The 10,681-nt window shown below is 53.4% G+C and overlaps 2 protein-coding genes across 6 annotated transcripts in view; one reads left to right on the top strand and one right to left on the bottom strand.

Annotated features, from left to right (window-relative positions):
• Positions 1-2,228: 2,228 nt before the first annotated feature.
• On the bottom strand, positions 2,229-9,934 carry GRPEL1 (GrpE like 1, mitochondrial). Its single transcript, XM_047718792.1, has 4 exons — positions 9,795-9,934; positions 7,156-7,318; positions 5,864-5,945; positions 2,229-3,389 (listed from the first exon to the last, which is right to left on the bottom strand). The coding sequence occupies exons 1-4, from the start codon at positions 9,851-9,853 to the stop codon at positions 3,043-3,045; spliced, it is 651 nt and encodes a 216-aa protein (XP_047574748.1). The 5' UTR covers positions 9,854-9,934; the 3' UTR covers positions 2,229-3,042.
• A 317-nt stretch (positions 9,935-10,251) lies between these two features.
• LOC125093508 (uncharacterized) overlaps positions 10,252-10,681 on the top strand; it is a 69,635-nt gene continuing 69,205 nt past the window's right edge. For all 5 annotated transcript variants that reach the window (XR_007125265.1, XR_007125267.1, XR_007125268.1 and 2 more), the window contains exon 1: positions 10,252-10,375. The gene's annotated coding sequence lies outside the window, so the exon portion shown is untranslated. The remainder of the gene's footprint in view (positions 10,376-10,681) is intronic.

Genomic DNA, 10,681 nt, shown 5'->3' with positions numbered 1-10,681 from the left:
TCGTACGTGGCTTTAGTTGTACTGTGCACGCTGGCCGGTAGTGTTCCCTGTTAGCCAAGCCCCGGGCTTTTGTGACTGTAGAAGGAGCGAGCAGGGGTGGTACTCATGAGGCCTCCTCCTGTTGTCCCCTCTGTGGGCTCACTGCGTCGACAGTCGCACAGCACAGAGCGCAGGTTTGGTCTGCCCCTGAGCAATGATGGGGATGTTGCGTCTCACTTGCGCTTCTGGACCCTGGAAACCTTCTAGAACTGCGGACCCTCAGGCCTTAGGGGCAAGGCCCTGAGACCAGTCAGGCAGGGCCCTGCCACTGGCAGGCAAGCTGGTTGGGCAGCTCAGGCTGCAGCTCCTCCCACCTTGAGATTTACTCATTTCCTGCACCAGGTTCCTGGTTGGGTGAGGTTCTAAATTTGCTATTATTTTGATATGAAATGGTTGGCAGACTTAAGCGGGAGAAGCAAAAGACTGTGTCAGCATGTGGCCCAGGCCAACCGGGCTGTCCAGCGGGCAATTCTGTGCTTAAGCAGGGTTTCAGGATGTGTATCTTTCTCAGTGGTACGAAGAACTTGGTTAGGCTTGGCTGTTTTAAAACTGTAAACGCGTGACTGACGTTATAGCATCAGGCTGTCCTGAGAAGACGGCCTGTCCTCACTGGCTGCCTCTGAGCCCATCCCCGCGGGCTGTGCCGCCCGTCAGTCCTCACTGTGGCCGCCAGCAAGGGGCCCTTGAGCTTCAACATGTCAAATTCATCCCCGCATCCCATGAAATGAGGGTTTTTCCAAATTGAAACTGACTTGAGTCCATAAAAAGTTAATTCAGCCATTCAAAATAATGCCCTCTTGGATGGCCAGTATCCCAAGGATGTGTAAAAAAGAGAAACTCTACAATTTTTTAGCACTTTTTACACATTCAACAAGTGGGGAACAAAGTGGTGTTGCGGCTGCCCCTCGAGCTGGGGATGGCATGCTTGGGACGTGTTTGGGCTCAGCACTCCGGCGTCAGACCGGTTTTCCCTCCCAGGTGGGAGTTAAACTGGCTACTAAGCAGAAGCCCCTCATACCTGGTCCCTCTGGCTGCCAGCAGTGGATCCCCAGGGACCGTGCGCGTATCTCAAGCAGATCCCGGCCACAAAGGCCCCTCAGGAGCAAATGATGCCGCCCAGTTGGTGGTGTCTGGCCCGCAGCCCTGCACCCCTGGGCCCTGGGCAGGATGCCGTCAGCAGGTCTCACCTCCAGTGTAGAGAGGCGCTTCCCTTTTAGGGGCAATGCAGGGTGATGAGAACCCACAGCGGAGCCACAATCCATCCCCAGAGTCTCCTGGGGTGCAGCCCCCCCAGTGGTCATGCCCCAGCTGACAAGGAAGGGGCTACACACACGTGTAGAAATTCGTTTGAAAATTCCTCATGTGGGGGCACCTGGGTGGCTCAGTGGGTTAAGCCTCTGCCTTCGGCTTAGGTCATGATCTCAGGGTCCTGGGATCGAGCCCCACATCAGGCTCTCTGCTCAAGTGGAGAGCCTGCTTCCCTTCCTCTCTCTCTGCCTGCCTGTCTACTTGTGATCTATGTCTGTCAAATAAATAAAATAAAATCTTAAAAAAAAAAAAAATTCCTCATGCGGCTTTCAGTTTATAGAAGTTCCAGGAAGGTGATGCAAGGCCCTCGCAGAGCTCTGACCCTGGTGGGTTTTTTCAGTGCACTACGCTGCCTGCGGTTCTGGGGCAAGTTTGTGACCAACAAACTTATGAAGACTGCTTCACAGAAAAGAGGAAAATACTTTGAAATAGTATAAATTTTTAATTATGGGAATACTACCTACATCTTTCAAAATTACAAGCAAAGTCGACCACCCCACCTTTCTTATGTAGTAAATGAATTAAGAGTGTTGACTTTTGCTCCTAGACCTACCTCTCTGCAGCACAGACAGCGGGAGGCTGGATTTTGTCTGGTCTGTAACTGCTCACTCTCAACACCCCGTGTGAATGAGCAACAGAGGGGCCTACAGAGTGGTGCGGACCCGTCCCCAGTCCCCTGCCCAGGGCCGTGGATGGCAACATCTGTCCCCAGCCAAGGCCCCGTTCCTCCTGCTCTCCCTTCCCACGGGAAGCTACCACGTGTGGCATGTCTGAGTGTCAAGCACAAGGCTTCGGGATTTGAGCCGAGAGCGGGAAAGCGAAATCCTGCTCAGTGCAGGTGGGTCTCCTCCACCAAAGTACACAAAACAGTTTCCAGAAAGTAGGAAAATAAACACATTAGGGCTTTAATCCTCTTAAATAAAATTTGAAAATTAAACATTGACATTTAAAATGTACGAAGTATGCAATCCTCGGATTTTGAGCAAGTCCGTCTTTCTAGGGAAAAGACCTTCCGGTCATCAGTAAGTGGCTACTAGAGATCTGAACATTTCTGCAAATAGATGAACAAAAGGGCAAAAGTGACTGATTTTGTCAAATTCAGTAACGGGCAAAGTAAGCTGGTGAGACCTGTTCAGGTGCATGTGCTCACTTTCCATCTCCAGAAGGAAGCCGGAAGTTGGGTATTTTCATTGCTAGACCGTAACGAATTACAAATGAACTCGCATGTTTTTCAGTGAGGGCATGGCGAAACTTTTCTAAGCAGGAAGAACACGCTCGAGCTCTCGCCTTCCCTTCTGCACAGGAAAGTTCGGGCTGAGCTCCCGGGACCCGGTGAGCCACAGCACGCAGCCCAAGTGGGGTTCCCGAAGGCACGGACTCATTTATGGTACCTGGATGTCGCTAGGCTTTAACCAGCTAGAGCATGATTCCTGACCCTCTAGGGTCCAGTTGTGTCCCGCCGGCCTGTTCTCTAAGCATGTAGAGCGATTAAAGGTGTATTAAAAATCAACGAACAGACTCCCGAATTTAAGTTCATTCACGCATCTGTGCAACCGGCTTCATTTTCTGTTTAGCCACTGGTTACTAAAGCTTTCCAACAAGGACAGAGAAAGGGTCAAAGGTATTCACAAAGATGAACCTCTCAAGAGCTATAGCAGGGGATCGCAAAGAACCCACGGGAGCCCCATGAGGCCATTAAGCTGCCTTCACCACCCCCACCAGCGCAGGTCTCAGGGTGCGCCCGTGCAGCTTGTACCCCACTTTGCTGACCAGCGCCACTGTGCCGGGCTCCTTGCCCTCCACTGGCGTGTGGAACAGGGCCTCGTGCTCGTAGGGGTCGAACCTGGCACCCACGGGGTTCAGCCGCAGCAAGCCGTGTTTGGTGAACACCTTCTGGATCTGGACCTCCGTCATCAGGAGCCCCTCGTAGAGGTTCTTGAGGTGAGGATTGTCGTCTCTGACCTCCTCCTTCGGGACACTCTGCGTTGCCTTCTCCAAGATATCTGCGACCTCCAGCAAGTCCTTACAGAAGCCCTGGATGCCTAAACGAAGAGGAGGACACGGTCACCTGCACCCCCATCGCCATGGGGCACCCCAAGGGCCAGAAGACCGCCGGCCGCACGCATAGCCTCCCCAACGGTAACCTTTCAAACCATTCACTTGTCCTTGGAATCCAGTGGCGTGTTAAAAAACAAAACCCCCACAAACCCCCCCACAGCTTCTGGGTTTAGACGAGAGCTAGTTTTAGGCACGAGGATAAACAGCTCTTGAGGGGCAGAATCATCTCCCCATCAGCCCTCCCCTGGGCTAAGGAACTGCACTCGCCACCCAACAGAACACCACACCCCCCGGACATGAGGCCAGGGAGAGGGCTGCTGCCCTGAGTTCCCAGGACACACCTGAGCTTTAACCTTAATCTAACAAAAGAAATCACGGTAGGAGAAAAGTCCCTCAAAATTCAAGGCAGCATATTACATCGAACCGTTTGTGGTTTTCAAGAGAGTGCTTCAGATGCTGAATGGAAGTCTGGGCCTGACTGGACACAAGGGTACCTTGTACCACAAGGCAGCACCTGTGGGCAACTTCTTACAACACTTTCCCCTCCTGCTGGAAAATAAAATAAAAAACTCTCTACCTATCTGCTAAAAACACGGCGTCTATCACGGATTAAGCTTGTGCTGATTCTTGCAGGGCGGTCTGTCCTCGGGGAACATAGAGACAAGACATCCAAGAACTACGAGTGACAAATAAAATTACAGGTCCCACCTCCAAGAGGGAGCTTTCCTCAGTGCCGAGGAACGATTATACTAAGGGACTTCATCGAGACTGGAGAGTCAGAGGAGAGGTCTGTGAACCAAGGCCTCAAGAGTCATCCAAACATCTGAGGACTGACGGGCAGCCAGAGCACAGGAAGAGGCAGACCCAGGCGAGCTGAAGGTTCCAGATGGGGCAGCCAAATGGGCGGACGGCGTGGTCACACTGTTGGGGCATCTGGCACAGATACGGTGGTTCAAGCTGCGGACTGCCCCGAAAGGGTAAGGAGCTCAGTAAATGGAGTCAAATGAGTTTTTGGGGTTCTCAATGCATGTAGAAATTACGTTTCTGCTGAATCTATGAGGTGTGCAATAGTGTTATGTGTAAAACACACATACCTTAAAAAATACATTTTGCTCAAAAATGCTAACCATCTGAGATTCCAACGAGGTGTGGTCACAGGCCACAACAAACACAGTGACAATCAAGTGTTGGAACTGCTGTGAGACTCGCCCGACATGTGACAGAGACAGGAAGTGAGCAGATGCTGGTGGAAAAATGCTTGCGCGACAGAGCGTTGCCATAAACCTTCAACTGGCAAAAACTGCATCATCCGTGAAGCGTGGTAAAGCAAGGAATGACTATCTTATCGCTTTGGCCCAGGGTGTGGTGGTGTGAGCGCCAAAGCTGGCCAGGATCCATCCAGGTAAATGGACAGCTGGGAGGTCAGCCACTCAGTGCCCTTGGGACAGGAGAAGAGAACTTGATTCCTGCCCTTAATAAACACCGGGCAAGATCAGAGGATCATTTAGCAGAATGAGGAAGGACAGCACAGATAAAGGGAAAATGGAGTTTAAAGCACCTGTGAGACACCCAGGTGAAGATGCGGGGTAAACGAAAGGACACACAGGGCCAGAGCTCTGAACAAACATCTGAGCCACAAAGAACCTGTGCGTGGGTGGGCCCGCGGGAGGATGAGTCGCGCGGGAAGGATGTCAAGAGGAGGGGAGGCCTGACCCCAATCCCTGAAGGACCCAGACTTCTGGAGGCCAGGCAGATGAGAAGCCAACGAAGGGCATTACCAGGAAGAGGAATAAGCAGAATTTCAAGAACAGACTGTTAGCTGCTGCCTGTGGATGAGACTGGACCCTGGCTTCCACCAGGCCATGCACCTGCCTTCTGTCCTTGGGCAAAGCAGCTCCCATCTGTGAGCCCAAGGTGGTTTTTCCAGAATGTGGGGGAAGGGTGCCTGCCGGTCTGTACAGGAGGTCCCGCGAGTGCTCAAACCGTACGGACATTTAGTGGACACCAGTCGGGGCCACCGGCCTCAGCACAGCCACCGTGACTTCCCAGCCTTGTGAAGCCTCAATGATCTCACATGTAAAATGCAAAGGACAGTGACAAAAACATCCCAATGCTGACAGTGCAGATAGCATCTTCGATCTCTGGCCTGTGCGACTGCGGAGGGAGCCACGGAAATGCCCATCCGGAGGCTGGCCTTCGGGAACCATCTGCAGGCTCAGACGGCCTCAGGTTAACGGAGGTCCACGTGGGGACAGCAATGCACACACACTCCTCACCAAAGGAGTGACACCTGCCATCCTAAGTGTGGGTCACAGCTGCAGCTTTGGCTCCTTGGGGACTCCTCCTCGCTGGAGGGAATGCTCCCGGTCGCCCCCCCGACCCTGGCCTCCTCATCCTGGCCCGCCACCCGCCTGCCCCATACTTTTCTAGGATCAGTGCAAGCAGTGTTGAAAGTTACCGTATAATTTTGCCTCCTCCACCAATTTCTGGCTCCTCTGCCTCAAGTTCTCAGTGTCTGCCAAAGCTCGCTTATACTTTTCCTAAAAGATAAAAAAAGGGCAAAGAGGAAATACGCACAAATAAAAAAGGGAACAGATTCGTAAGAAAACAAATGCAAAACGAACAAATCCCAAGTCAAAGTACAAGTAACACGTGTCATTATGTCTGGCAGCGCCGCTTCCTGAGCAGAAAGAAGGTCCACCCATGTCACCACTTCCAAGGAATGACATCAAGGGGTCATGAATCTGTACAGCCCCCAGAGAGCAGCTGGGTAAGGATGAGGAAGTCTCATGGTTTTACGGTCTCATCGCCCCTCTAGGACGGCCTGCTCACTCGCATAGAATTTCCCACTTCAGGGAATCCCAGAATGCTGGTTGGGGTGGACACACCCAGAGCCCACAGCTCCGGGAGGGGTTTAGAACCACCAGCCCACTGAGTGGAGAAAATCCCATCCGTGAACCTCGTCTTTCAACTTCTGCCCAATGGCCCCATCCCAACACTGACTGGGTACCAATCAGCAAATGCTGCGCCTTCTCTGTTTCTCACCAACTGTCCTGCCAGGCCGAGCATCTGCGCACTTCAGCTCCAGGGCCTCTGTCCTCCACCTGTCCTCCAGTTACAGGTGATTCTAGAACAAGGCTCCCGAGGCTCAAACCTGGGTTCTGCCGATCAGTAGCTAAGCAACCTGGGGAAAGTTACCCAACCTTCCCGTGCCTCAGTTTCCTCATCTGTAACTGGGGCTCTAACAGGCGACCCATGGGTGTTGTGAAGATTAATGTAAATAAGGTGGTGAAACAGAGCCAGTAGAGTGTGTCTGATAGGAGCGTGTTTTCAATTCTTAAAGAACCTGATTTGTGCCACCTACGCCTTTTCACGTGGAACACTGATCTGTCCTTCCAACTAGTTCACCGAACTCCTCCCTCCCTGGGAGTGCACCGCAGAACCCACCTCTGGCCCCAGCCCTTGCCTTCCCGTCAGACCCCGCGTAAATGCCAGGTGCGTGTTCCTCACTTGTAAAGACTGCCTCACATCTTAACTCGGTATCGTCTATGCAGCATGTAAAGAGGATTCTCATGACGGAACTGGAGCCACAGGGGATTTGAGTTCTACTCCCTTCTTCAGCGGGAACTTGCTACAGGAGCCGACCATAGTTTTTGGAAAATGACCCACCTCCTCTGGCCAGAGGTCCTCTGGAGAACCCCACCTGAGCTCAACAGATCACACTTCCCACAAGAGCCCACATGACCTTACCACAGTCTCCTTCAGCTGCTCTTCTAGCTTGACCTTCTCGTCCAGGAGTATCTTCTCTGGGGAAGGAGTATCTGTCTTCTGTTCATTCTGACCCATGTCCTCTTCCAGGTTCTGGCCACTGTTCTTCTGTTTTGTAGCTGTGCACAGCAGCCGAGGAGATGTTCTAAGGCAAATGCATAGCACTGGGAATTAAGACTCGACTTTTGGCTTAAAAGACTGATGTATCAGTTTAGAAACTTGAGATAATTTAAAACTATTTGCTACTGACCTGTGAGGGGGAATGAATTTATCTTAGATCTAATAAAGCCAGACAGTATATTATGTACAGAAGGTACTAACTTACATACAACTTTCTGTGTGTAAACTAGTTTGTCAATGTACCAAGGCCATGGAACTAACCTCTTCTTCCCGTTCCAAACATCTCCTTCTGAGGTATGGTCATCCACACCCATCACATATTGAGGGAGTAGCTACTAGGAGAAGTGAGGTCCCGTGCTGATGTTGAGGACAAGGACGGACTGGGCAGAGATCCTGCCATAGGGTACTTACTGTCAAAAAAGGCATCTACAGACAAAGTATTATGATTTTGGGTTTAAAAGTGATAAAGAAGGAATCATGCTTTAGGAGGCTCAGAGTAGAATGTTTATAACTTTGGGGAAATGAAAGGCTTTGTACGGAGGAGCTCTGAAGAATAGGTAAGAGTTACACATAAGGAGTCCACACTGGAGATAGGAAAGCAGAGGGATATATAGAGGGAAACAAGGAGCTCTAAACCCAGTACTGGAAATACTCAAAACCTGATCCAATCTGTTCCTCACATGAAAAAGGTTAAGTGATAAGCCCAAGGTCACAAAGTTATTGATGAATGGCAAAATGGTCTTAAACTCAGACTTCTTCACCAGGACCAGATTTCTCCTCTAAGCTTAAAACTCAGATTTCTTCTAAGAGTTCTTCTTCTTCCTCTTCTTTTTTTAAAGATTTTATATATTTGACAGAGAAAGAGTGACAGTGAGAGAAGGAACAGAAGCAGGGGGGTGGGAGAGGGAGAAGGAGTCTCCCCGAAGAGTAGGGAGCTTGATGTGGGACTTGATCCCAGGACTCTGGGATCATGACCTGAGCTGCAGGCAGACGCTTAAGGACTGAGCCACCCAGGCGCCCTGCTAAGAGTTCTTCTTAATGGCACCACATTTCAATCTGAAAATAAAGTACAATCTTCTTCCCAGAATAAAGGGAACTGCCTCAAAGAACAGGAGAGCTATCAGTACACAGACTATGTGTACAAGAATGTTTATGGCAACACAATACAGCAACAAGCTGGGGACACTGCTGAACACACTGTCACTTCCACAATCTGGAATATTCTGTGGCTGTGAAAAAGAATGTCAAACTCTCACCTCTGGGATACACTACAGATGTACTGGGACATACGAAATGCAATTTAGAGAAATAGACAAAACATGAAGCCTCTGTGTCAGGACAAACCAGAAATCCTGTGTATGTATACCTGTGTCTTAGGCCTGAAGAAGAATGGAAGGATCCACTAGTCTGTGGAGTGGAGTGCATTAAGCCTTTTATTGTATTTTATTTCTGTGATTTAAAGAGGCTGGTAATTTAACAACTGCATATGCTGTTGTGAGGCCGGTCGTTTCTCAGCAATGCTGATTCCTGGATATGACAGTCACAGCCTCTGTACCTATTCTGCTCCTCAGCCACGGAGGGAATGCAGCCGGGCAGTCAGAGCTTAGCCCCCTCTCAGAGTTCGGACTAGGACTCCACCTGACTCCCGGTTTGAGCCTCTTTCCACAATCAGCTAGTTCTCAAAGACAGAAATTATTGCTACCTTTGTGACTGCTTTCCAATTAGTTCAGATACAAAACGACAGACTACCTGAGCAACCCCGGCAATGCGGGTGCTCAAGGCTCTGTCCGCATGTGTTGCTTTCTGTAATTTCCGAGGCTGGCAATCACAGGGTGACCCCCCAACCACCGGAGGTCATCCTCGCCCCACCCGCCAGGTCTCCCGGTCCACGCGAGCAAGCGCGTCCGAAGAGAAGTCCAGCTCCGGCTCCGCCCGGCTGCTACCCAACGTTTGGCCCGAGCAGCTCCTCCGTGAAGTACACGGTTCGGAGCCGTTCCTCCGGCAAAGGCGATGCTAAGACTTGCCAAATTACCTTTCGAGCTAGGACTTCGAATGGCAGAGGCCGCTAGCTAAAAGAACAAACAGGGGGAGGGCCCGGGACGGTCCACCTAAACTGCTCCCTCCATGGCGGGGCAGCCCTCGCCGCGGGTCTGGCCTGCACTCCGAAAGGAACCGGGACGAGGTTCGGGACCAGCCCGAACGCCCGGCGGACCAAGCCTGGCGCTGCCCGAGCACGCGCACCCGCTCCCGCTCCCGCGCGCGACCTGGCCTTGGGCGGCCCGCCAGATCCCGGGCGCGAGCGCGCGTGGGCCGGTACGCGGGGCCGCTCTGCCCCAGCAGCCGGCCAGGCCCCGGGCAGGGGGTCCGCGTGCCGCGTCGGCGAACCGCGGGGCCCATGACGCCCCTCTCCGGGCCGGACCCCCGGAGCGGCCTCGGTCTGAGTGGAAGCCGCACTGAGGACAACGTCCTTCTTCCGCCACGGGCAGTCGAGCGCGCCTTACCTGAGAGACAGGTAAGCTGGGAAGCTTTGCCGCGCCAACCTCACACACCGAGCCGCCATGACTGCCGCCGCCGCCGCCACTGCTCACGCACTGGGCATGCGCCTAGACCGCTGGTCCGCCCCCCCTCGGGGGCGTGGCCACTCGCGGGACTCCGTGCCTCCGTCCCCGCCCAACCACTTCCCTTCAGCCAGTCCGTAACCGCTTCTCCTCTGATGGACAGACAATAGTAACCAATATTGTGGGCCGCTTCAGAGCACTCCCCACCAACCCCTCCCCCCCCGCCGTGCTCTCAGCTCTTTCCCTCCTGGTGGGCGGGGTCGGAGGCTTCCGGGGCTCGGAGGGTGAGGAGGTGAAAGGTGAAGGGAACCGTGGGAGGGGAAGCTCGTGGGCGGGGCGCGGTCCAGGAAAAACCAATGGGGACGAAGCGTGGGGAGGGCGGGGCGCGGAAGTGCGGCTCTCGGCCCGGGAGACTAGCGTCCGGCCGACCCTTCGGCGCTTGCGCCGCATATAGCTGTGGGAGCGCGTTCGGCACGCTGCGTGTGCGCGCTGGGGTGGTGCGGGCTCTCGGGACGCCGGGTGCGGTGAGGGGCCGTGTGCGGGGTCGGGTCCGCGGTGGGGACCGAGGGGGGCTCCTGTCAGAGCCGGGGCGGGAACCCAGGGGCTGATGGGCCCTCGTGGACGCTGGAGGGTGGATGGAGACGCGGGCCGACACTGGTTCTCCGCGCTGTGCCCTCGCTTCTCCGAGTAAAACACACATTGTGGCGACGAGCTCGGCGCCTAGAGGGCTCTGGGGACACAGCTGAAGGTCATGAACCCAAGTGGCAACGGCCACTGCTGCTCGATCACAGGCCCCGAGGCACTAACCCTCGGCTGCCGTCCGTCCGGCG

This window comes from Lutra lutra, chromosome 2 (assembly GCF_902655055.1).
Source record: "Lutra lutra chromosome 2, mLutLut1.2, whole genome shotgun sequence".
In the NCBI taxonomy this organism is placed as follows: Eukaryota; Metazoa; Chordata; class Mammalia; order Carnivora; family Mustelidae; genus Lutra; species Lutra lutra.
The sequence above is the reverse complement of the archived record's forward strand: the minus strand, read 5'-3'. Positions and strand labels throughout refer to the sequence as shown.

What these genes read in the sequence shown, in the direction of transcription:
- GRPEL1 (XM_047718792.1), bottom strand. Translation starts at nt 9,853, where the DNA reads ATGGCGGCTCGGTGTGTGAGGTTGGCGCGGCAAAGCTTCCCAGCTTAC. An exon ending in AGCAGCTGAAGGAGACTGTG is followed by an intron (nt 5,946 to 7,155) that starts GTAAGGTCATGT and finishes TTTATCTTTTAG; the next exon opens with GAAAAGTATAAGCGAGCTTT. An exon ending in GGAGGAGGCAAAATTATACG is followed by an intron (nt 3,390 to 5,863) that starts GTAACTTTCAAC and finishes CTCTTCGTTTAG; the next exon opens with GCATCCAGGGCTTCTGTAAG.